At 41.5% G+C, this 27,072-nt stretch overlaps 1 protein-coding gene across 3 annotated transcripts in view; it reads left to right on the top strand.

The window, feature by feature from the left end:
* Positions 1–522: 522 nt before the first annotated feature.
* AUTS2 (activator of transcription and developmental regulator AUTS2) overlaps positions 523–27,072 on the top strand; it is a 1,116,331-nt gene continuing 1,089,781 nt past the window's right edge. For all 3 annotated transcript variants that reach the window (XM_061208932.1, XM_061208931.1, XM_061208930.1), the window contains exon 1: positions 523–1,196. In XM_061208932.1, the coding sequence (XP_061064915.1) occupies positions 888–1,196 (309 nt within the window). In that variant the 5' untranslated portion in view covers positions 523–887. The remainder of the gene's footprint in view (positions 1,197–27,072) is intronic.

Here is a 27,072-nt window from a genome sequence, read left to right as displayed (position 1 = left end):
AAAATATTTTTTTGAGGAGGGGGGGTGGGTGGCAGCCTCAGGGGCTGCTTCTTCTTTCATCTCCTCCTCCTCCCCCCTCCAAGCCCGAAAAGCAAACCCCACAACTGCTCCAGCATCCTCCTTCCCTTCCTCCACCTCCCTTCTCCACCTCTTCCAGTTTCGCCCTCTCCCCTCCTAATTATTTCATTATTATGCTTCCCTCTCTGGGGGGTCTCGTCCCTCTCAGGTCGCTTAGAAGCCTTGGCCTCCCCTGGATGCATTTCTTAAAAATTTTGGAGCCAGGGAGTGAGTTTTCTCTGAGGCGTGTGTGAGAGGCGTCGGGGGTGTTTTCCTGCGCGAGGGGCGGGTGAAGTTCATTGCCCCCACTTTCCCGCGACCTTTTCGGGCCCGATTTGGAGTCGAGGGGGGGGCAGGCGTTTTCGGGGGGCGGGGGGCGCGGCGGAGAATGGCCGCGGGGAGGGCTCCCCGGAGCCTCCTAGTCTCTTGATCAAAGCATTCCGCTATTCTGATTTATTGCCTGCTTGGTGAGTTATTTTTTTTTTTTTTTCCCCTCTAAAGGAGACCTGTGTGTTCAGCCATTACTTTGCTCGGCGCTGCTCACAGGAATCTCCGACCCTCGGTGCTGTGGGCAGCCCCGCACTTGGGCTCCTCGCCTCTCGCCCTCGCTCCCGTCCCTCCTCCCTCTCTCCGCCCCTTCCCCCTTTTCTTTCTCCGCTCTTTCTTCCCCTCTCTCCCTTCTTTCGGCCGCCGTCTCCCCCGCGCCCTCCTCGGGGCGGAGGGAAGCCGAGAAGGGGGAGGGAGGGATTGGTGTCAATTTTTTTGTGCGGCCGCGGCCGGAGCCTGTGGCGGGCAGGCGGCGAGCGGGGAGACCCCGGCGAAGCAGAGCCATGGATGGCCCGACGCGGGGCCATGGACTCCGCAAAAAGCGGCGGTCGCGGTCTCAGCGAGACCGGGAGAGGCGCTCCCGGGGCGGACTGGGGGCCGGCGCGGCCGGCGGCGGCGGGGCCGGCCGGACCCGGGCGCCCTCGTTCGCCTCGTCGTCGGGCTCCGACAAGGAAGACAATGGGAAGCCCCCGTCCTCCGCCCCGTCCCGGCCCAGACCCCCGCGGAGGAAGCGGAGAGAGTCCACCTCAGCCGAAGAGGACATCATTGATGGATTTGCCATGACCAGCTTTGTCACTTTTGAAGCGCTGGAGGTAAGGGGGACCCCCCTCCCCCCGGTTTCCCTTTATAGGCACGACCCCCCCCCCCGGCTGCGCCCGGCTCTGCTGCCTCCCCCGCCGCGCTCCGGTCGGTCTGTCTGTCTGTCTAGGCTGAGGTCTTATTGTTGGGGGGGGGGCTGGGGGCGCGGGCAGACAGGCAGCAGGAGGGAATCGACAAGCCGTGCCTGGTCTCCAGGTTTTCTCGTTCTTTCTCGCGTTCCCCCTGCGCCCCCTCCCCGCACCCCCTCCACAGCAGATGGGCAGAAAGAAAGGGGTTCAGGCATCACAACAATGCGCCCCCCTCCACGGAGAGCTCTGCCCCTACTCCTTCCTCCTCTCCCTCCCCAATCATGGCTTCTTGGCTGGTGGAAGTCTCTGCTGGGTTTGGGGCGCCTGTGGACGGTTCTCTGTGTGCTTTATACAGAGCCATATGTCCCTGTGTGTGTGTTTGTATAGACCTTTCCTGGGTGTCCTCGGGACCAGAGACTGATGGGGTTTTGTGGTTCTTTGCCCCCCTCCCCTGCCCCCTTTTTTTCTTTTCATTTCTTTTTTCTTTCTTTCCTTTTTTTTTTTTTTTTTCTTTTTTTTTTGGTGAAGCTGGGGAAGGGGGCGTTTTCTCCTGGTTGGGAGAAAGGAGGGAGGAGGGGAGGGAAGAGAGGAAAGGATGGAATATCTTTCTGTATTCCGAACAGGGCTCTATTACAGAAAGGGTTAATTGTAATATTATCTATACACATACATATGCACATGTGTGTGTACATGAGCAATTCGGTTAAAGGACAGAAAAATGTATACTAGAGAGGACTGGTGGGAGGAAAGAATAAAATCCTAGCTGGTATCTGAAGGGCTTGTCACCCAATTGTCCCTCTCCTTTTCCTTTTTTTGGTGTTTTTTTTAATCTTTCTGATTGGCTTTGTGTGTGTGAATATCTATGTGTGTCTTTCTTTATTCTTTGGGCACCTGCAGCATTGATTTCCAAATGCACATTTTCCTGCCAGCTAAAGGGCTCCTTGGGGGTGGTGATGGGGGGCAGGTAGGGGGAGATTGTCCAGGGGTCAGAGGGAAACGCTCTTTACCTGGATGGATCTGATTTGGTGCTGGCATGGGTCACTGGCCTGTATAAAGGTAACCCCCTTTTTTCTCCTCCACCCCCAACACACCGCACATACAGAGCGCTTTGAGCCTCTGCAGAGTTGGTCCGGCTTTCTTAAGAACAAAACCAAGCTAGGAGTTGGTTTCTAGCCTTTTCTGCACCTGATGTGATGGTTTGAGGTTCCTGAAAGAAACTTTTCCTTTTCCCTTTGGTTTTTGCTGTTATTATGGTATTGTTTGCAATGCTCAAATGTAAGCTTTGTTAATGACAGCTTAAGTCTCATATGCGGTAACTGTACAGGTTTAGAGGTTTAGACGGCTGGTTCTGTGTGTGTGTTTGGGTGTCAAGTTTAAATATTTTTAAAAAGGAAGCCTTCCTGTTAGGGTTGTTCTTTTCTGTTTGAACTGCTTTTTGGTTGGGCTGCTGGTGGTGATGGTGGCTAGTGGTTGGGGAGGAAGGGAGGGTGGTGGTATTGGTGGCCATAGATTCTGATGTTAGTGATTGAATCAGTTGTCCTTGGGTTCTAGAACTGGTGGTTTATTGGCTAAAATGGATCTTACGGAGTTCTTTTGAGTGTTGAGGCTCACCACTTATTAGGATAATTCTAACTGTGGCTTCAACTTTGCCAAGGTGGGAGGGAACTGTACAGTGTGACCTCTTTCTCTCTGTCTCTCTGCCTCTCTTTTGCTTTAAAATAGGAATTGAAATGTCAATACGTGTCCTAGTACATGAATTAGAAAATGCTGCCTAGGATTTGGTTGCTATCAGTGGTTGGTTTAGGACAGTATTTGTAAGAGCTGCTTATAAGTGGTTTTGCTTCCTGCATGGTTATCCTGCTTTGCTATGTGGCCCTTCTCAGTAAGTAAGCAAGAGGGGCCTCCAGATTCCCATGAACATTTTTGAAGGCCAAGTAAAGATAAATATAACTTATGCAGTTGTTTTTGATTGTTCTACTTTTAATAAATATTTGACTGGGTCTGTGATGTATATGTCTATCCATCTGGCTTTTGAGAGAAAATGTGCCCATTCCAGTTTCTTTTGGGTGTAAAAAATTTTTAATTTTTAAAGGCGAAGTTTGAAATGTACCATTAATACCATTCCTTTCCTTGCTGTGATTATTTTTCTGCTACTTTTCTAGATTCAAAACCCAGATTACTTTGGTTAGCTGAATATTATATTACCTTCATATCTGAATATCATTTGAATATCTTTGTGTGGGTATAAAGGTCTAACTTTTTAAAAAGTTTCTTTAAAACTTTATAGAAAAATTTAAACATATACAGAAGTACAGAGAACAGTATAACAATCCTCAATGTACTGATACACCACCACCAGGTTCAACAATTGCCAACTCATGTCTCATCTTTATGCCATCTACTCATTCTCTCCTCCCAGATGTGATGTGAGAAATTGGTATGTATTTCTAAGTGGTAATGACTCAAAAAAAAAAACAAAAAACAAAAAAACAAACCCACCCAAACCCATAGTACCATTATCACACCTAGGTTAATTAACAACAGTTCTCTAATATCATCAAATATCCTGTTAGTGTTCACATTTAGGCATCCTAATTTTTGTAGGAAAGCTGTAAATACACTTCTGAGGTTAAAAACACACAGTGGGGAATAAAAATCATCATGTATGTCTGGTTCTCTGGGAAAAGGTAGAACTGTTTGCTGCTTATCACGTTTGTCTCCATGCTGGATGGTCAGACATATGTGTGTGGTGATCATTAAAATAAAACCTCTGGTGTCCCACTGTACTCAGTTTGCAAGATTTACTGAACTATCACTAAGAAATGTGAGAGCTTATTAGGAAACAGGCAACTAAACTGTGAACTTGGACAGAAATGTATGTTACAGGAGTGCTTGTAAATGTTAAGAATTATTAGAGATTCTAAGAGTTATCCTAAATACATACTGTGTTTTTTTGTGTGTAGAAATGAAATCAGTTGTCACCACGTGCCATCAGGGTTGCTGCTAGTATGATACTGTGATTAGAAACCAGAAATATTGGCTTGCACAGCTTGGCTTTTAAGCTTATGTGGGTTCAGAGCAGTAGCTAGCTAACTGTGGGGTGTATACTTTGGGTGTTAATGGACACATCATTTGACTCCTATGGTTTTGTCTAGAGTAGCTCATTTTGACTTCCCTTTTAAGAAGAGGCTCCTAACTCATAATGAAATGTCCTGATAAAATTGTTCCAGACTAACTGTGGTTTTACTTATAGTACTGGAGGAAAAATAAGAAACTTGTCTAATGAGAACCTACATTTTTATGTTGATTTATTTTTCACTACTGTTGGTTCTTATTTAAAATGAAAGCTTTGGATGGGGTTTGAGAAGTCCCACACTTTATATGCAATGAAACTGGCAGAGGTAGTTTCGTATTCTGCAGGGACACTTGTCTTGAGTAATTGTGCCCTGAAGTTCAAGTATGTGATTGTGAAGAGTCTCATGATAGAAGATAAGAGGGTAAGTGAGGAGGCGAAAGTTGAACATGGTGTTCTTTTCATTATGCATTTGAGAAGTCAGAATTACCATTTGGTATGGTATTGTTTATTTGAATATTCTTTGAATACAAGTGAATATCCCCAGATATCAAGCCTCATTAAAAAGTGGTTTCCAGCAAACAAAGTATAAATGGGAATGTTGGGGTTCTAGTACTGTCAGCATACCCTGATGTGCCAGATAATATTACCTTTCTGTCGTTATTTGCATTTCTTTCTGTGTAGTCTTGATTAGGAAGCCATGTGAGCACTATGACTGAAAATTTGCAAATCCATTATTTTCCCCCTCACTCGGCTGCTATGTACTGGGTTCTTAGGGCAGCCTCCTTTTGTACAACTGACCAAGGGAAGCAAAGATGAAATTGTGGGATTAGCAGGTAGGAGGCTAGTTGGAGCTTTGCAGGCTTGTGAAAATGAAGGAAGACTCATTTCTGGTGGGTGGAGGATCAAACTAAGACTTTCATGGGGTCTTCATTTCCTATGTGTTTCAGGGCTTACCCGCACATTGGTAGCGTAAATAGGTTGTACAGAATTTGATGTGCTTGTAACGTGCCAGGTTAGTAGGCTGTAATAATTTACTATGGTCAAATCTCACTTATTCCGTTGTTTAAAAAACATTAATCGTTTTCCTTGTATCAGCAAATATTCATGGAGTGTTTGATATGTGCAAGGTACTAGAAAGAGTACAGACACCTAAAATATATATAGTGTCTTGAAGGAGTGTGCAGTTTAGTTGAAAAATTAAGTCCAGCACCTATAAAATGATTTTGAAACAGGCACTTGAATGCCTAATACCAACTAAGTGCAATAGGCTTTCAGAGAAGGGATAGTGAGATAAGCTGAAGTGTTTGAGAAGGCTTCCTGGAGAATATGGGGCCTAGAAGGTTGAAGTGATTTGGATAGACACGGAGGGAGTGGGGGGGGGTGGGGGGCATTCTAAAAAGAGGGAATGGTGAAGAAGGCACAGAAACAAGATGGATGATTAGGTTTTGCGGGCAAGGAAGTGCTGGTAGAAATGAGAACAAAATTGTGTAAGAAAGAGTACTTGTTTGGGAGTCGGGAGACCAGTGGAGACCCACACTCCAGGCTTGGCTGTCCTAACTAGTTGAGTGACCTTGGGAAGGCACTCTTTAAAAGCCTCATTTTCTTTTTCCACAAGTTGAGAGGTTTAGAGTAGTTTTAGAGCAAAGGTACCCCAAGCTGGAATGGAACATAGTTCTGTGGACGTTCATAGGTTGTGTTCCAGACCAAAAACGTGTGATCTACTCTCAGATAGTTTTGGAACTTGATGGGCTAGACAAAATTAAATGGGTGACTTGTTCTGCCCAGGTTAGAAGTCTTTTGTAATGTGTATATGAGTTTTGAATATTAGAGAAGGAGAAGTGATGTGCCTTATTTCCTAATTTATATGACCACAGGGCACTTTCATTCTTGGCATTATAATTCACAATCTATAATCCAGTATGGGAAATGCTGGAAAAGATTTCAATGGTCCCTTCCAGATCTTGGCACTTGGTAGTCTCTGAGTCTAGGGTGAGTGGGCTGATGATAGACAACTTGGAAAACCAGGCACAGAAGTTTGGAGTCAGAGTAGAGGCTGCTGCTTAAGTAGGAGTGGCAAGGGGAGTGTGAGATGTAAATAATGATGATTAGTCCACTTTTCCTTCTGCTCCCTTTTCCTGCCTGGTGTCAGCCCTTCATTGATTGTTAGTAACCCCACACATGAGGTGAATATTGGTGAGTGATCTCATTAATAGTTCTTTCATTGTGAAAGCAGCCCAATTCTGATGCTACCAAGCTGCCTTCCAGCCAGAGTGAGTTTTAGCCTATTTTGGTTCCTTCTGGTTTCCTGTACTGCTGATTTTTAGCAAGCTGGGAAAGAAGGCTGGATGAGAAAGGAGGTTGACACTGATGTTAAAATAAAGGTTTCAAATTATCTGCCTTTTGCTCGCTTATGTATGATATGTTCATTCAAGAAAGGTCAGAACCCTTCATCTGCTGTTACACAGCCAATGAAAGCTATGGAGCTATGTTTTTGTTACATTTTTTGCTTTCTATCTCGGGAAGTTTGGGATGGGACTGTGGAGTAAATGGGTCAGTTCCAGCATTTCACTTCAGACAATTTGCATAGCTTTAGGATCTGAGGAGTTCCTAAGTGGTGAGAAAGTCTATAGAAAAAAAAAGAACTGTGAATGTGTTTGGTTATGAATTCAAGTATATTACTATGCTTACTGAATTTCAGTATTTCACTGAACAAGGCAGAGCATCACTGCAGAAGTATTTATGGGAGATGAGGTCGAAGATGGCGATATGGTGATTCCACATGCCTTGTGTTAGTTGTTGAGATGAACTACTTTAGATCTTTTTTGGAAGTAGGCAGGGTATACATGAATCAGTAAATTTAAAAACTGAATCACAAAGTTAGTGATTACCCTTTGATCCTTTTTGAGAGTGTTTTCCTCTAGCTTTCACCATTGAAAAAGGGTTAAAAAAGACAGGGCATTCAACATGATTCCAGGAGATTCAAGGAGCATTGAGGGTGTTAAAGAGATTCTAACTATACAACAGTTCTATATGCTGTCAAAAATAAATGTTGATTATTTAGTTTGAGAGAATGTGAGGATTAGAAATAAGGTCCCCAAGCCAAAAAAATAAGAGTTGAGGGCAGCTGTTAAAAAATAATTTAGGTTCCAATTGCTAAATTTGGAAGCCTTTGGACATAAGGTCAATTGCACTTTTTGATGGAGGGAGTGTGTGTGTGTGCACGCACGCAGAGGGTGGATGGTGGGTTAGTGTTTTTACATTTTATTTTACCCCTATGCTGTAGTATACTAATACATTAAGTGTAGCCTAACTTTGTAGAAGTGCCTCATACTATTTTTTTTTCTCAAGAAACAACACTTTTTTCAGGGTTAGGATTAAACCCAATATTTAGTTGATATAGGAAAAAGACCTTGGTAATGGGATAGTAGCTATTCATTTGAGAAAGTTCTGGAAAAAAAATCAGATTAAAAAACTCTCAAATAATTGAAGTTTGGAAGAGTAGGAAGGGAATTAATTTGGCGAAACCCAAGACAGGAGAGGATCAAAACCAATTTAGGGACATTTAGCTGGGTCAGAACAGTTTTTCTTATATAATGTGTACCCGTTCAATGAATAGATGAATGCAGAATTTTTTTTTTCTAGAAGTGGGGCATAGAATTTAAGGCTGGTGAGACCCTAAATTTGCGTTTCTTCTTCCAGATCTGAACTGTGTTCTTCCTTCATTTCTTCTAACAAGCCTGCAGGGTAGGGGGTATGCAGTCAGTACCTATTTTGTAAGGTCACAAAGAATAGATCCTTTTTATGCTGTTAGTGACTGAGGAGGGGAGGGGTGGATTTCACTTAGTCTGGCTTACTTTGCTTGCTTAGGAAGAGACTAGGCAAGTACAGGCTTCTTTGTGTCATTTCTTTTCAGTCTCTGATTCCATCTTTTGCAAGGGGACTTGTAGCCTGAAATCATTTGTATTGCTGCCGTCTTTCTAGGTTTTTATTTCACATACTAGTGCATGTGTCGGTCTCATCCTAGGATCCAGTAGACTCTCCACTGCCCGCCTACCTTCTTCTCTCCCTCCCTCCCAACTTCCTTCCCCCTTTCCTCTTCTCTTCCTTTACTGAGATAGAGTTATCAAAATTACGAATTTTGAAAGGCAATGGATTTAGGAAGTTCTGAATGAAATGTAGAAACTTTAAATTACAAACCTTCATTATTTGAACATTGACAGTCTGTTTGAGGGACTCTGAAGGTAGCACCGTGAGGGTAAATTGCTTGCCTCAGCTTTCTGGGCTGTATCAGCTCATCATTCTGATTTCTCATTCATTTGTGAGCTCTGGTTAGAGTTTGCCTGAATAAATACCGCAAATGACCAAGTACATACAAATATTTTGTCGTTTTGGCTTGCCACTATACCATGTAGTGCCATATCTCTGGGCCCTGGAAAACCCAAGTGCGCGGAGATATGGCATTTGGACACAAGTAAAATGGAGTCACAAGAGGAGAAGGGAAAGCCCACAGTTTGTAAGTAAAGGAAAATGGTTAATGCAGGTTGGGATTCATTTTTGACAGAAAGCCTTCAAGTTGCAGGTACTGTGTGATTGTTATTAACTGAAGCATTTTGAAATGACCTGGGTTAGATACAGAAACACAGCCTGTGAAGACAAAATGCGACTCTTGGTTATATGGGTGAAATGTGATACCTTTAGACTGAATCTGGGACAGGATTTAAGTCAATGCCAGGGTCAAGTTGTGATGATTTCTGAGGGATGTCAGGGATGTTGCTTTCCTTGTCTCCACACTTACCTTCCCATATAGCACAACCCACCAACTTCATTTTACATTTCTGCAAAGTTTCTCATGGCAGTGATATTTTAGAGCTTGAAAAGAGGAATTAAGAGAGTCTAGTATTGCAGTGATTTCTTGATAGTTATAGTGAAGTAGAGGTTTTTTTTGGTTGGTTGCTAGGGTCTCTATTCAGTTATGCTTACTGGCTAAAGGTTGCTGGCTAAAGGTGATTTAGTGAATAGTTTTCCATAGTTAGAAACCAAGTAAGAAAAAAAAAAAACCTAAGGAAATAAAGATGTAGATGGAACAGTAGTTGAACATTAGAATATCACTTGTTTTCCAGCCACATACTAGAAATTCCAATGTTCCACCCATTCTCTCTGTACATGTTCAGTTGGCAAAAATAATGAAAGTCCTGGATTGTGCTGTTCTAAGAAATGATCTTATATAGTTCAAGTGAAATTATACTTTCACTGGGGCAAAAGGGGAAACAAGCATTTGGTATTGTGCGTTGCTACATATTACAAAGTTTGCTCCTTTCTCATTTGTTAGGCTGATCAGTTTGATTATTTGTGAAAATTACAGTTTTGAGATTAATGTGCATAGCTACATCTTCAGGGGGTGTTATCCTAAAGTTAGGACCTCAACTTTTTCAGAGCAGTCTTTTGATCCATTTCAGTTCAGCTATTGTTGGTTGATGTGCTTTCTAAGCCAGAGTGGCATTGGAGGCACAGATGTTGTCTTTAGAAATGCTGTAGTTCTACCTCTCATTTTGCAAATGAAAACACAGCCTAGAGGGGTTAATTGTCCTGCTTAAGATCACACTGGGAGTTAGAGGCTCTCACTGTTATCCAGTGAAACTAGGAGACTGCTTTTCCTCATACTTGGATTCCTAAGGCTTGGGAACATTGGAAGGTTAAAAAAAAAAAAAAAAAAAAAACTGCAAATGAGGATGATCAACCATGATTGTAAAGATTCCCATTTTTTCCAAGAAATGTTCTGATTATTACCCAGTATCTTTCCCCCAGTGTACAATTGGCCTTTCTCTGCAGGTCCATTAGTCTTTTTTAACACCCCCCTCCCCTCCATAATGAGGATGTAAAAGAAAAAATAAATATTAGGGTGATGATATGAGGGTTTCTTATCCTTGAATAACCGATGGAAAGATAAAATAATTATTTGAATGTAAGGTGATCTTAATGTGGCCCACTTAAAATTTTAACGTAATTTTTTTGGGTAGAATATTTTCTTCAGCCTGGCAATTCAGAGAGACTCAGCGCAACTTACTGAAGTTGGTAGCAGAACATTTGAAACAAGTGAACTTTGGAATATGGTTGAGTTGAAGACTCAACCAAACTTTTCTTCTGAAGAAAAAAGACTCAAAATATTAAATCCACATGATGTGTTGGCTAAGGCATCTTGCCTGTTTATTGCTGAACCAGAAAATTTATAACAACTGTTTGTCATGTGTATATATTTATAGCCATTCATACAATGAAAAGAAGTTTTCATGAGATTGTAATAACATATCAAGATGGATGTAATTAAAACAGAAGCAGATTGACACCCTGAATTAAATGCAAACCATAAACCAGGATACCTGAGCATTGGTACCTTACATATTTGCTGCAGGGGGCAGTCAGCCAAATATGCAAATAAAAAGACATTGATGAATTTCCCCGGGTGTGTATGTTGTGGTTGCAGAGAACCCAACTATTTTATTAATCTTTTATCAAGCATTGTTTAGCTTGCAGCAGCAATGGAATGTATTAATTTGGCAGACCAAATAGCTTAGGACCAGAAAGTAGGAAATAATAAGGGGAACACATGATTGATATACTGTCCTATAAATAACACATGCAACTGACAGAGGGGCTGAGTAATCTTTAGATCTGTGCTTAATGTCACTGATGGAGTTGTTAAACCAGGATGTTTGAGTTGAACTTCAGTCAGAGAGGCTGCCTCCCATTTAAAATGCAGGTCTATCTCTAGTTATACCCTGGACTGATGTGTTGACAAAATTGGTGTAAATCGAATTTTTGTAAATTGGGTGAATGCACCAGGGGAATCTTACTGTGAAAAAATATGATTAAAAAAGAAAATCAAGTATGGTACTCCTTCTCTTTGCATAGAAGCTTGGATTTTGTTAGAGTGAGTCTCTTTAGATGGGCATTGCTTTTCCTGAGACACTTTTCTGCATGTGTTCCCCGTGCTCCTGGAAGAAAGTGACTGTGAGATTTGCATTTTCTGTACAGGTTTCATACCTCACTTGGTTGGTGCTTCCAGGAATAATTGGTGGTGGTTTGAATAAGCCCGCACCATTCAGATTTCAAAGGTTGGTTTTCAAGTGCGTGCTAAGGAGGGCTTGCAGCTATGAATATGGAGTATGATTTCCATATCTGTTCCATTGGGAAGTCCAGGCATGTCATAACCACTTCAGAGCCATGATTGTATGGAGACACCCTAGCTATAATTTTTCTATATGACGGTTCATTTTTAAAATTGTAAAGATGCCAAATGCAGGACTGTATTGTTATTAAGGAAGTCGGTGACATCTGTTATATCTTGTTTAACCAGGGGAGGAAAATGCTTTCATCAAAACATCTAATTATGCCCTCTCAACTGATGAAAGATCTTTTGCTAAATTTTTGGAATTGGCCTTAATGGAAGAAGCTGGCCTCTACAGGAACTGTGAAGTAAATTTACTCTTTTTATTTGAAAAATACTTATCGCTAACCGTGGTGACACAAGGGTATTTTAATTTTATCAAATTGCTCTTGTGCTATGTGTTGAAAATAGATATTTTCAGAAGTTGTCTAAGCCAGCATGAAGTTTTTGTTTTTGTCCTCCCTCTCACCCTCATAGCATGTGAGGCCCCAGAGGCAGTTTGTACTTACAGATGTGAGCCTAGCAAGATACTTCGTGGCTAACAGCCACCTGGAGAGGGAGCAAATGATAATTACAGGTGAGAAGCTGGGGGATAATTCAGCCTGTGTGCTGGGAGGTGTGATTTCATACCTGAGTGTTAAAACCTTACCTGTTAGACAGTTGTGTTGTTTTAAAATTAGTTTTATTAGTCTAATATAGAAGTGGCCCAGACTGTTCCAGGTCATCTTCAGTTGAAGGAATATAACTTTTTAAGCACTGACTATATAATGTGATTCCAGAAATATTTCCTGTGTTTAAAAGTAGTTTCCTGTAATACCTGAAAGTATCAAAAACTGTGTTTAATTCAGCATATCTACAACACTTCTCGCTTCCTTGATCACTTTATAAAAATTGTTAAATTTTTTGGCAATGTATTTTGGATCATGCACACTTTAAACTTGTCCAGTAAAGCCATCCTTTATCTGTATTTCAACCCAGAACTAGTTTTATCTGCAGCAATTCTGTTTCCAAAATCACAGATAACAGCAATAGTAATAGTAGTAGTAGTAGTAATAATAATAATAAACTTACTGATAATGCTGACCTCAGAGCAATGCTTTATTTCTTAAGTTTCAGAGTATTTCGTCTTTTTGAAATGATTTTCCCATGGATTGAGATCTTGGGGAAAGCCTAAGGGAGTTTTTGAAGTGTTGACCGTGACACAGTGTACTCTGTGTTTTATTTGGGACCTGGTGGGAAGTTCATGTGCTGTTAATTTTTTCTTGGTCTGTTATATGCTCTGTCATGGCTTGTTGTGTGTAACTTGGGAATATGACTGGAACCTTGGAAAAGAGAGAGCCAGAGTTATCTTCCTATATTTCTAATGTATTGTTTCATTTCCCTCTATTCTCTAACTTTAGCCTCTGTACTCTCCCTACATATATCCTTCTTGAGGTATTTGAGGCTCTCAGAATTGTTGCTTCCTTTACTAAGTAATCCATGCGTAGTAGGTACTCAGTCAGTGCTTATTTAGGGTTGATCTATTTCCACAAAAATTCCGTGAAAAGAAACTTTAGAAAAGGGAGCTACTACTTACTTAGTACTTACTCTGTGCCAGGCATTGTGCTTGGAATTTTGCATTCATCGTCTCATTAGAGCTACGCTGTTGAAAAAAATGAATGATATCCCTGTTTTATAGTCGAAGACACTGAGGCTCAGAGAAGTTAAGTCAACTTGCAGAAGGTCAGTATGAGAGGCAGGAAATGCAGCGGTTTCTGCCTGACCTGAAAGCTCGAGCTCCTCATCCCTTTCCGCTCTTCTTTTAATACAGATTCATTTTGTGACAGAGTGCTGTTCTTTTAATACAGATTCATTTTGTGACAGAGTCCCAAATGGGTCTCTGGTAGGCTACATTTGTTTGTTCCTTGTTGCTGCTGAAAATTGTCTCGGTTACAAGGGATTTTCTAGGTGTAATAATAGGATTTAGGGAGGGGAGAGTACCTCACCATCTTTTGGGAAGTTCTTTATTTTGTTTTTAAAAGCTGGAGTTTACCATAGGTGGCTGCCACTCATACAGTACATCTGTAGCATGTTTGTTGTTGGTTTGATTTTTTTTTTCTCTCTTTTTCTTTCTCTCTGTCCCTTTCACTGTTTTTCCCTGTATTAAAATCTGACCTTTTTCCTGGTCACACAGATTGGGTAGATTTTAAGCCTTTGTCAAAGGCAAGTGCTCAGGCTGGTAATATTGAGGGTAACCGTGTACTGAATCCTTCCACATACTTAATGTTGCTGATTTCTTACAACAGCCCCTAGAACAGAAGTGTAGAATTGGAGAAGGGACTGGCACCCTCTCAACAGGGCATTGTGGGTATAAGCTTATTTTCTACTCTAAATTCCTAAGTATTTTGCTTGATTTTAAACTATTCTAAGAAGTAGCACTTCACTTGGCAATCTATTCCACAATAAAACAAACCTTACTGGTAGGTTTTTGTTTTTGTTTTTTAACTAACAGGTACTGCATTCTTTCTGGTGAAAGAATGTACTAAGATATCTTTATCTTGAAGGTACCAATGACAAATAGTACATTATTTCCTCTGTCATTGTTCCATTATTCTAAGCACATTTGCAAATTGTTCTCCCCCATAGCCCACTCCACCCTGTAGAGGTTTGTTTATGCTACAAAAGAGTATGTGGCCTCTTCTCTCAAAAGAGAATGTGACTGTTAGATTTGCTTCTTATGGAAATCCCAGCTGTGATTAGAGTACCGTACTTTTTTTTTTTTTTAATATAAACTTATTTATTTATTTATTTATTTATTGACTGCGTTGGGTCTTCGTTGCTGTGTGCGGGCTTTTTCTAGTTGCAGTGAGCAGGGGCTACTCTTTGTTGTGGTGCGCCGGCTTCTCATTGTGGTGGCTTTTCTCTTGTTGTGGAGCATGGGCTCTAGATGCGTGGGTTTCAGTATTTGTGGCACATGGGCTTCAGTAGTTGTGGTGCACGGGCTTAGTTGCTCCACGGCAGGTGGGATCTTCCCAGACCAGGGCTCGCACCCATGTCCCCTGCATTGGCAGGAGGATTCTTAACCACTGTGCCACCAGGGAAGTCCCAAGTACCGTACATTCTTGAGAAGCCCCCTCTTCATCTCCTCTGGGCCAAATTGGGCCTCCACACAGTTCATCTTCTAGGACTTGGGGATTCAGACCTGGCTGATGACCATCCCTTAAGGAGTGGTATAACACACACATGCACACGTGCAGTACCCTCCCTGGGTCTGACATTTCAGAAGATTTCTGGGTGAAAATATGAAGATAGTCAAAGTAAACACTTCTGTGAAAAGTCTCTTTTTGGAGAGAGGAGGCAGTTTCTTCTCAGAACCATTATGCTCTGAGACCTGCAGTCTTGCCCCTCTCTCTCCAACTACAGTTGAGCACGGTTATCCTTTTGCACATCCAAAATGGAAATACAGCAGATTTCAGTTTTTAGCAGTTTATGATTGTAGGGGAGACCCAAGTCAAAGCATGTCCTTTGAAATTTAACTATAACTATAAAACTCTAGTGTCGTAGGCACCATACCTTTAAGTTCAGAGTTTTAAAAGCGATCCCTTATACCTGAATTTTATGTATTTGTACAGTATGAGTTCTGTATCACTCTCGGGCCTGTCCCAGATTGTGAACACTAGGTAGGATCTGTGTATTTTAAACTTTTCCTTGTGTTGTTCCTTGCCTCTCGGGTGGTTTATAATACCCCTGTTGTGATGTTTTCTATTAGGTTGGGTACAGATGGGTGTCAATTTCACTTCAGGGCAGTGGGTGCCCTCTGTTTACTGTTTTCAGATGAACATTACCTTAGCATTGTGTTGTAGATTTCTACATTAGCTGCCCATATTTCATCTGTACTCTTATTTCATTTAGTATGGTGTCCCTGGGATTAAGGACAGAGAAATATGTATGCTCAGGCTGATTTGGAAATTACATTGTTGAAATAAAGCCCATATGGCCATTGTAAAATGGTTAGTACTGCATATAATTGCCTTCCCAGTGATGTGCTTTGTCATTACTTCCATCTTCCAAGAAGCACTCCTGTAGCATGCTGACAGCAATGGCGTCATTAGAAAACATATGGACATGCAAAGGCATTAAATTGTCTTTAGCTTAAGGATTAGATTACAGTGTTAGAGGATGGGTCACCACGCTTTCAGTCGATAACTCTTGCTTAGTTCAGCACTGCTAGGCTGGATGATAGAGATTTGCAAAGGTCCTATTTACTTGTTAGCTGAGTATATTTCATATCTTTCCTGCAATTTTGAGGAAGTCTTTGAGCTGTGCATAAGATCTTATCACAATATTGTAGTCAGCTGGCTTTTCTGGGGTTTTGCTCACAACTGTTCATGCCTTGTGCAGAGTTCTTTTCTAGGACATGATACTCCCTCAACCTATGTTTTCCTGAATGTAAGTCCAAAGCTGGCTAAGGCAGGAGGTCATTTAGATGTAAAAAGAGACTAAGTAGTGGAGTCAGGAAGTCACCAGGTGGCTGCCATGTGGCCCAAATTTATATCCTCCATTGTATAACATCTGTCTCCACGTGGGTCGACCACCCTTCTTCCTTACCCCCTTAGAAGCAGTGAGATTTTTGCAGCCTAGAGGCTTAGCAGTAGGTCCCAGAGGCTCAGAGACGATGTAACAGGGCATGGAAAGACATCCCAACCTGCCCCCTGTCCCCCATAGTAGGACATGCCTACTATTTGGTTGTAGATATTTCAGGGATACAGCAGTTCTGGAACATGGTATGGTTTGAATTTTTAGGGTACTTTATGCAGCTGCCAGTGAATAATAAGTGAAATCACAGAATGGAAAGTCATTTATCAAATTTAATGTTTCTCTTTGGAGTCTCACAGAAATAACATGGACTTGGGAGACTTTCTGAGTAGTAAGTGACTTTGGAAATCATTTGGGCAGTGGTTTTTGGGGCACCTCAGGGGACACTGAGTCAGTGGAGGGGAGGCCCTGACCTCATTCAACCAGAGCTCCACCTTTACCTGTTTTATATATTATGTATTAAGAATAAGAGTCTCTTTGGGAAGAAAAAGGTATCTGAATTCGTCTGTTCTTTCATTCAAGAAATATTTATCAGTTGCTTCTGTGAGCCAGGCAGGCACCGTTGTAGGCACAGGGGATGCTGTAGTGAATAAGAGAAATAGATATCTGCTCTAACGGGGTTTATATTCTAGCAGGGGTGGATGACATGCTGTAAATCATAAACAGATACATAATGTGTTCAGTAGTGACAGGGTTTTTAAAAGCAGGTTAAAGATATGATAGTGAGAATCTGGTATGTGTGTGCAGATGTGCAATTTTATAGAGGTGGTTTTAGATAAGGCCTCTTCGAGGAGGTGATACTTGAGCAGAAACCTGAAGGAAGTGAGGGAGCAAGCACTGTGGATAGCCAGGGGCAGAGCATTCAACCAGAGCAAAGAGCAAGGGTGAAGGCTTGGAGGAAGGAGTGGCTTGGTGTGTGAGTAACTGTAGGAGGTGATGGTGGCTAGAATAGAGTGAGTGAGGAGAGGGGCCGAGATGGGGGAGACGCCTGTAGGAACTTTGACTTTTAAAGCCAAGTGACTTGAGAAATTTAAAAACAGTGAGAACGACTGTCTAAAGCCCTCATTTCCCAACCGATAAAGTCTTTGAACTTCCCCAAGATCACTTAGCTGGTATTAAAACAAGACCCGATCTAAAACTCACATGTTATATTCCTTTATGGGAGCCTCCCATTGCACCTCACCGCCACCACTCCAGGCCTTAGGAGATATGGGGCATCTTTTTTTGGAGACCAGAGTATTTGTCTCCTCTCCTGTTTATATGGATATGGTTCTCCCAAAAGACATCCTTCAAGAATATACAGAATTCCAATGCTTAATCACCACAAATTGGAAACGAGCTCTGTTCTTCAGTGCCAGAAGTCACCACCATTTGGGTGATTATTTTAATAACAGCAACAACAGTGTTAATGATGGCTAACATTTATCAAGGGCTAACTGCATGTGATCGTCATTCTACCCAGAGCATTCTCACATTTAACACTCACAACAGCCCTGTGAAGTAGGTAACATTATTATCGTCACTTTAGAGATGATGAAACTGAGGTTCAGAGAAGTTAAATAATTAACTTCCCCAGATTGTAGAGCCAGAATTTGAGCCCAGACTGTGTGATTTTAGGGCCTGCACTGCCTCTTTCATGAGGAGGAGGGTGGGTGGGCTTGTCACTGGATAAACATTCACTGGAATATGCTCTCCCCACCCCATTTTAAAAAGGTGGTTCTCGAGCTGAGCCCTAGGAGTAATACTGTCTTGCTGCAACCCACTTTGGTGTTTGATTATATAAAGGATTTCACAGCCAGTCTGGCTTAGTCCTGGCAACTCTGCTGATTTTAGGTGGATTGTTGGTTAAGCAGATACCTTTTGGTCTTTCTGAACTGAATTTGACTGGGCCTTTTTCAAGACCTGTACTATGAAGTATGTTACAGAATTCAGACCAGTGTTTTCAAGTCAGCAGACCCAATTGAATTGGTCTTGATTTTTTTTCTCCCCAGTGGAGTAGAAGCCCCAGACACTATCAGTTCCAGTACTCCCTAGAATGTACTTTTTAGCACTTGTGCTTTTTGAGGAGCTTTTTATGGTGAGCTTGCTTTAAAATATATTTGTGTAAAAAATACATGTATATGTATATATAGGACTATGAAATATTTTATAACTATGGAATAGTATAAAGCATAACATGACCAACACCCATGGACCCACCACCAGCTTTAACAGAGCTTAGCACTTTTTTAAAATTGGGCTAATTTTAGTGTGTATTGTCTGAGGGGGAAGCGAGTCAACTGTAAGCCTTAGAGCAGGGGATTCTCAAATCTAGCTGCACATTAGAATCCCCTGGGGAATTAAAAAAAAAAAGTCCCCATACCCATGGGAGGGTAGAGGGAGCCCCCACCCCATCATCAGAACTTTTATAAGCTCCCCAGGGGATTATGTTGTGCAGTCAGGGTAGAGACCTTCTGTTTGAAGGAGGGTGTGTCAGTTTTTCTTCACTGGGTTTTCTCAGATGCCCAGTACCAAGCCATGTGTTTAATGAACTGTACTCCTAGCCTTTTTTTTTTCATTTTCTCTGTCGAACTTTTTAATGTGGTCTGCTTTCCAAAATTTTGAAGGGTAATGTCCTGGGACGCTCCTCTCCTGATGCTGTCTTCCTCCCATCCATAACTGAGAAAAGCTGGGGGTACATTTACATATTTATTACAAAGCCTTTTAGAGACTAGGAAGGAGACATTAGAAAGGGGACTGAGAAATTCAAAGGTGCTTCTGTTGGAAGTGTTTGGGATTAGCTGAAAGTTGTTATAGAATTAACATAGACGTCATTGGGGACAGCTGATTTCATGTGGAAAACCATGCATCTTTACAGGAAGGCTCTGAGCTGTTGGGTGGCAGTTGAGGGCTTTTTTGGCCTGAGACACAGCTTTATCAATAAGATGTGGGGTAAGATGTACCCGTAAGATGTGTGTGACCACCAGAGTGGCCAATTCTCTGTGGATACATCTGAGACTGTGACATCTTTCAGAAGTACTGTCAATCTTATTTGGGGCCTGATTTTCTCCTGTGGGTCTTAGTTCCCTGGGGTACCCACACCCCTTCTGCCCATTTATCCATTTAATAAATGGTTACAGAGTTTCTTCTCTATGCCAGGCACTGTTCTAGGCACTGGGGCGGGGGAGGGTAAACAGAACCTCTAGCTTCAAGGAATGACATTCTGGGTGTTACATTCTGGTGTCACATTGTTGTTTGGTGTGTCTAACAGAGAAAAAGGTGTGGTGGGGCTGTAGTCCTCCCCTAGAAAAGCTCTAGGGGAGCCATTAGGCAAAACGTTTTTGCCTCATTTTGCTTAAATTAAGTTTTTTGGTTCTGAGGATTTTGATTATAGATGCTTTCATGAATGTATTTCTTCAAGGGAGGTTAAGCATTGGGGCATTAAAGTTTGCAGGGATTTTCGGAATCAGCTGGATTTTATCTTACTAGTTACCAGCTTAACATGATGGGGACGAAATAGATGTACAGCTTAAGGTTCAAGCTTAGAGAAGATGCTGGAGAAATAATGATACTCAGTTCTCTTTCTACTTCAAGTAGAATCCCCTAATCCACCTGCATGCTCATAAATTTGAGGGAAAGGAAAGGAGAAATGGAAAGTTTATTTCTAGGGCTCTATACTGGGCCAGGCTATCAGGTTACTTTCACTGGGAAGACTTAATCAGAAGTGAAGCTTAAATCTGTCACAGTTTTCACAGCAGTCAGGGAATTGGGCACTGATGAAGAGCACTGGATCCCCAAATAGAGGGAACGCGTTAGAGATTGTTTGGAGTCAGTTAATAAAATAGATCGTAAGAAGGAAATGTCAAGTTTGAGTGAAAAACGTACTGAAAAAGAAATCTTACAGCTTTTGGGTTATGTGGAGGAAGAAAACAGTGGTTGATATGATTTCCTTGCTGGATCATCATCTTCATCAGATATAGTTGTTGACTGAAGAGGGAAAACTAAATTCCGTCATATAAAGAAGTCTTTATATCTGTGAGCTCTCTAAAGAGAATCATCTAAAAATAATAAAAAAGCAGGTGTATGTTGTTTTCATCAGCTGTTGGATTGCTAAAGTAGACTTTGACTTCAGTGTGTGAAGCGGGTGGGTGGGAAATGAGATTTTTTTGTTATTGTTGTTCAGAGGATGAAACACTTTCTCTTTCTAGCTTTAGGCTTTCCTGGTGGGTTTAGACAACTGTGGGTCCTCGGGGACTGTGTGTGCAGGTGAATAGAGATTCCAGTACTTGTGTACCTGCCCAAATCGACAGGTTTGGGAATAAGGGCAGGGACATCTGAGGGTTCATGGAAGTGAACCAAAGTTTTGCACCAAAACTCATATAGAGATACGAGATGTTTTGTTCCTCCTCTGATTAGAAAGGACATGAAGGTACTTAATAGTTTTTCAACTTTAACTCCACCATTAGCTCAGTATTGATGTATTCGATAATTATAATGAGAACTGACATTTACTGAGTGCTTGCTATGTGTCAGGTATTCTAATTTCTTAATTCGTGTAATCCTCACACAGTGGTCCCTTGAGGTAGGTGCTGCTGTGATCTCTATTTTGTAGGAGAGGAAACAGCTACAGAGTTTACACCTAAGATCACATAACATGTAAGTGGTCAGCCTCATATGTTCTGGCCTCAGAGCCTGACTTGAACCATTGCACCATAGAACTTAAATCAGTGCTGCTTAAGAGTTTTATTCTGATCTTGTTTTAATGGGGCTTTCGACCCTTCCTTAATCCCTCCTCACTTCTGTACATGTTTTCAGAGGTGATAATATACTCCTTAGGCTGTCGCCTTATTACAGATGAGAAAACAGATCTAGAAAATTATGTTTTGTAACCACTCAGTAGGACCTACTGAGTTAGTGGTAGGACAGCAATGTGGAACCCAAGTTTCCTAATATATAGGTCACTGCTTTTCCCACTGTACTGTATTGGTTCCATTAACATTTTTTTTAAACTGAACTAAATAAAAATTTATAAATTTAATTTGTGTCATTCCTGTGGAAGGACTAAATTAAAATAGCTAAGGACTGCGTGATTTTACCCTAGGGAGGAGGATGGTAGGCATTTTAGAAACTAAAGTTTGCCTGTGGGGTTATCTGACCTACTCCTGAGGACATCTTTCTAGTCTTTGGTAGGTTTACTTAAAAGTGGAAAGTAGAGTATAAGAGCCATCCTCAGACTTGGGTTTTGCATGATTTGAAGATTCCTGGAAGGGCAAGTGTTTTTTTTTTTTTTTAGACTTAAATTGGTTGTGTGTTCCACTGGAGGTTAAAGTTAAAAAGACATGAATGGGGGGGGGGAAAAAACGGCTTAAATGCAAGCCTTCCTTAGCTACATTTCCCTGTCTGGCAAGTAAGACTTTAAAAGAGGGTGGAAAGAACCACCTTGATTCTTGGTGTTTGGCTTTTTGTTTTTGTTTGTTTTTTCTTTTGGTCCTGTGATTCCTTTTGTTGTAACCTCTTTCCTTGGCTAATGCTTTGTTTGAAAACAAGTGCTCTGGTATTCTAAAACAAATTATCCAGCAGGCTCCCTGATTGTGCTCTCAGATAAAAGATCCCAGGGTAGTGCTCTTTCTGTCTTTGAATTGCAGTTGCCTATGCATACCCAAAAGCAAAATTCAGTTTACTGCAGAGCTTCCAACCCAGATTAATGTGGTTATCTTAAAAGTAGAGAATATAAATTTGAAAGGGGAAATGTGGATTGTGCTTAACCCTTCAAAGGCCTCTAATGGGAACCTGCTGTAATGGGTCGTAGAGTTTTGTCTGGGGTGAGAGACTGCGGGCTCCAGTTTTTCTTTGAGTCTTTTGCTAAATGACTTTGGTTGTGTCATTAACGTCTGGAAATCTTAAACTCTCAACGACACATTAATGACAGAATAGGGGGCAGGCTCCCAGACTGTGCTGTGGAAAAAGCGCATGTTCAGATTTTGCCAATGACCCCGAATCCCATGTGGTCACAGACTAGTAATTTGATTTCACAGTTTCTATTCATAAATTTGCAGGATGAGGTTCCTAGTGGGAGTAAATTTAGTGATGATAACATATCAGCTTCCTTTTAGGGGAAATATTGTAATTGTGAGAAAAATATTCATGAAAGCCTTTGCCAAGTATTTTTTGTATTTGGTAAGAACACCCTTTCAGTTATCAAAGCTTCTGCAAAATTTTTCCAAATAATTACACTTGATCACCCATGTTGGTTTAGAGAATCTGGATTGGATGGTTTCAGATGGTTGCAACTCACAAATTATTGCCTTGTGTGGTGGTTTCCAAACCCAGTTGCACATCTGTACCCCCAAGGGAGCTTGTTAAACATACAGATTCCTGGGCCCTGTCCCTGAGCTCCTAAAAGTTAATCCCTGCTCTGTAGCTCTGGTACATTTGTGTTTTCACAGGCTTCCCAGGAGTTCCTTTACAACAAACTCTGGTACAGAAATTTTGGAATCACTATTATAGAAAATATTCATTCTTGAGTCATTTCTTGGGGTGGCAGTAATGGTGGTGGTTTAAAATAATTAATTTCTATGCTACCGAACCCTTTCTGAAAATAAGACATTCATGCATGTTTGGTTTTAAAACTGTACATATTGTAATAGATAGCTAGTGGGAAGCAGCTGCATAGCACAGGGAGATCAGCTCTGTGCTTTGTGACCACCTAGAGGGATGGGATAGGGAGGGTGGGAGGATGGGAGGGAGATGCAAGAGGGAGGAGATATGGGGATATATGTATATATATAGCTGATTCACTTTGTTGTACAGCAGAAACTAACACACCATTGAAAAGCAATTATACTCCAATAAAGATGTTTAAAAACAAACAAAACAAAACAAAAAAAAACTGTACATATTGTGAAATAGAACACATCCTGAAATAAGTGTAGTTTACAGCTCGGTGAATTCTCACAAAGTGAATACTCAAGTAACCAGGACCCAGGTAAAGAAATAGAACATTGTACAAAATATCTGAATTTTATTACGTGTTCCTCTTCCACCCCTTCTCCTCAAATCCCAAGAAACTAGGAATGTAAGTAAAGGTTGATAAAACAGTACAATAAGGTACAAGTGTAAAAACTATTCTGCCTTTCTGTACTAGATGGCTCTTAATCATTATCGTTTCTGTAAGTTTCTGGTGATGTTAAATTAAGTTTGTATTGTTTACCTATGTTTTGATTCCGCCTTAAATCAGTTCCTGACAATGCCTGTGTGTTAATGCTCACAGCATACATCAAGATTAAGCTCAAAGGTGTATCTTTTCTGAAATTTAATTAACTGAAAATATTCTCATGATAGTTTTGAAAAATGTGTAAGGACAGATTACCAGCCCTGGCAGTTATGACTTTGGTAAACAAATGAGTCTTGTCATTACTGCCAGGGTAGCCTAGTAAACCTGTCTCAGTAGCCAAAATGTCTTTATCTTGATACATGAGGAAAAGTACCTTCTTGGTTAACAAAAATAAAACAAGTTCTGCCCTCCTCTCTATCCACCCAGAATAATCTCTCCTCTGATCAATTCCATTCAGAGCATTTAAAGCCAAAGGTAATGAAGTTTCCCTGAGGGTTTTTCTTTTGTTTTTCTTTCTTCTGTTTCCCTTTGATTTTGACACTGAAGAATCACTAGATTCTTAGTGGGAGGAATCCTAGCTGTATTAAACAGCAGGCTTGCTTGTTTTCTTCGGAAGGAGATGCTTATGGTAAAGGGACTGGAGCAAGCCCAGCACCAGAGCTGTGCTAGGGTGAAAGAAGAGAGCTGTGGCAGCTGCACATCTGTACTTCCCTGGCAGGCAAGGTAGGCACGTGGGCTCTGTGCACACACAACTGCCCCCTTCCCTGTTGCTGCCTCCCCCTCCCCCATCTTGGTTATCTCCAGTATCAACTGAGCAGGTGACAAGACTCCAATCACCCTGCTCTGGACAGCTTTCCATCTTTTCAAAAGTACACCAGAGCAGGGGTCCCCAACCCCCGGACCGCTACCGGTCCGCGGCCTGTTAGGAACCGGGCGGCAACAGCTGGAGGTGAGCGGCGAGCTATCAGGCAAAGCTTCATCTGCAGCTCCCCATGGTTCACATTACCGCCTGAAGCATCCCTGGCATTACCACCTGAACCATCCCCCCGCCCCATCCGTGGGAAAATTGCCTTCCACAAAACCGGTCCCTGGTGCCAAAAAGGTTGGGGACCACTGCACCAGAGGCTTGTTTTGTTACAGTACACTGATTAAATAAATATTCCTGTGTGCACAAAGGAGCTGAAATCTGTTATGGCACTCTGCAGTTATCTGTCCATTAGTAGCAAAGGAACTATTGCCCGTTTTTCTACTCTCCCCTCTCCTTTTTATTCTCTCTACCACCAAGATTCTGAGAGGTGCAAGTAACAGATAAATTATCTGAGCTGTGCTTTCAGGCGCGTGTGAAGCAGGAGGGTGGTGTCGTGCACTTTGGTGCGGCATGCTGTTGGGGCAGTGCCCAAGGTGTGTGGATAGTAGAAGAGCTTGAGTGACTTAGATTAGAAGACAACTTCTTGCTTTGGGGTTGTTGGACCTTTGTCTCTCTCCTTCAACTCTTAGCAGAAGTGGTTTTAGGAAGGTCTTTCAAATTAGCTTGCCTCTATTAGAGGAAAGGGTGCTTCTGGCGTTGAAGTGGTTCTATGTGTCTGGTGTCAGACGTGGAAGCCACAGAGCCTCTGTGAGACTTGGTCCCACTGTGTTTATTTATTTACAGGTTCCCTTCAAAAGGCAGTGGCCGGAGGGACCCTCACCATTAGGGCAGGTAGCCATAGTGGACAGTGGAATGACAGGAATTCTAGCCTTGGTGGTGTTGGTGGGTTTCCTTTCTTTTTTTGGATGGGGGTGTAGTTGGTTAGCATGAATGTATGTAGATAAAAAAAAAAATGACTGATTTAGAAAGTGTTATTTGTAACCCTTTATGTGTAAGCTGTCAAGCACCTCCATAATGAATGATTTGTGTGCTAAGTGTGAAATGATGAATACTTCCCTGTTCACACAGGGCATTAAAAAAAGGGTCTGGGACAGGGAGGGAGGAGGGAAGGAGGAGAAAGACTGGGAATGGAACATAGGAAATTAAGCTTGCGGAGAAAACACTGTGCATATTATTTTGGTGTGAAAGAAGTGTCATGCAGAGAGAGTGTGACCAAAGGGAGGTGTTGAAATGTTAGCAACTCCTAACATCTACCGCTAAGAGGGGGACCCCTTTGACGGAAATGAGATGGGTGCCCTTGTGTAGATGTGACTTCAAAAAGTGTGAGGAGCCTTTTATCTGTAAGCAGGGAAAACTGTTGGAGTGGGTAAAGTGAAATCTCTTAGTGTGTCTCTTCCAACTGACTGTGGGTAATTAGTTGGAAATGACATTAACCTGAGCTTAATTGTAATTTTGCATAGTAACAACATACCAGCTGTTCACTGTATTCTTTCCTGGTGGTGCGATTTAATTATTTTTTGCTATCTTTTAAGCTCTAATTTTCTGTTGTGTTTTCGTTTAACCCCTCCTTGCTGTCATGTCCGCAACCCCCGCAGTTTAGCAGTAGTGTCATTTCTGCTGCTTTGGTGCCCACTCCGTGCTGAGGGCTTGGGATGATCTTGGTTTTGCTAATCAGTTGGCTTTTTAAAAGGACACGTTGGAAAGTTACCGAGATGAAACATGGGTGATTGCAGACCTTGTTGTGTTTTGGGCTCCTCCAAAAGATTTTAGCTCATGATTTAAATAATATGGATAATCCCAGGCCTATCCAAGGTGCTCAAAATATCAAGTGAACAAGCTGAAAGAGAAGTTAATTACTGAACAGTGATTGCTCTGATATAACCAATTATTGGTTCATTAAATGTTTATTACCTTTTATATGTTCCTTTCCCCCATAAGGGCAGTTTCTTTTTTGAGTCATTAAAACAGAAATGGGATTAAAAAAAATTTCTGCTTAAAAAATTTCCACAAGACTGAAGTATTAAAAAGGTCTTGTGTGATCTGACAGCTGAATAGCCTGTTTTTCTTTGGTCTGTTGAATTAGTAATTAATGAAATGTATTGCCTGAGCAGAGAAAATAAATTAGTTTTGCTTAGAAAGAAAACAAAAGCAAAACATTAACACTTAAATGCAGGTTAATATTAAAGTGCAGTATAGGAAGTATAAAAAGATGCCGTGTCCCCGCACGTGTGTAACCTCCATTATCAACATCCCCCACTGAAGTGGCATATTTGTTATAACTGGTGAACCTACACTGACACAGTATTGTCACTCAAAGTACACAGTTTACTTTAAGGTTGACTTTTGGTGTTGAACATTCTATGGGTTTGGACAAATGTATAATGACAGGTTTCAACCACTATAGTATCACACAGAGTACTTTCACTGCCCTAAAAATGCTCTGTGCCCCGCCTCTTCAACCCTCCCTCCCTCCTAACCCCTGGCAACCACTGATCTTTTTAACTTTCTCCATAGTTTTGCCTTTTCCAGAATGTCATATAGTTGGAATCATGCAGCATGTAGCCTTTTCAGGCTGGCTTCTTTCACTTAGCAACATGCATTTAAGATTCCTCCATGTCTTTTCAGGCTTAATAGCTCATTTCTGTGTGATACAGAACTCCTTAATCATAACCGTTAGGGGCAAACAGGGAAAAAATTACCAATTGTACAAAACCCCGAGGAATAAATTAAGAAATATTAAGCTAAAAAAAAAAGTATAAAAAGAGTGGAACTCCTTGAATAAGATTCTCAATGGTAACACTCATTTAATTAATTCATTCATCACTTTCTTGAGCACCAACATTATGTTTAGGAGGACTGGGGTTATATAAATACAGAGGGGGCAAGGGGCCCTGTCCTCATAGAGCCTCTGGGTTAGCAGAGCAGTTAAACCAAATGCTTTAGTAACCATTATTGAAATGTCAAAGCAGTAGTGTTAATAGGCAGAGGTACATTTCTGTGGGGCAGGGGTGGCAGTTATGAAGA

The sequence above is a fragment of the Eubalaena glacialis genome, chromosome 13 (genome assembly GCF_028564815.1).
Source record: "Eubalaena glacialis isolate mEubGla1 chromosome 13, mEubGla1.1.hap2.+ XY, whole genome shotgun sequence".
NCBI lineage: Eukaryota > Metazoa > Chordata > Mammalia > Artiodactyla > Balaenidae > Eubalaena > Eubalaena glacialis.
The sequence above is the reverse complement of the archived record's forward strand: the minus strand, read 5'-3'. Positions and strand labels throughout refer to the sequence as shown.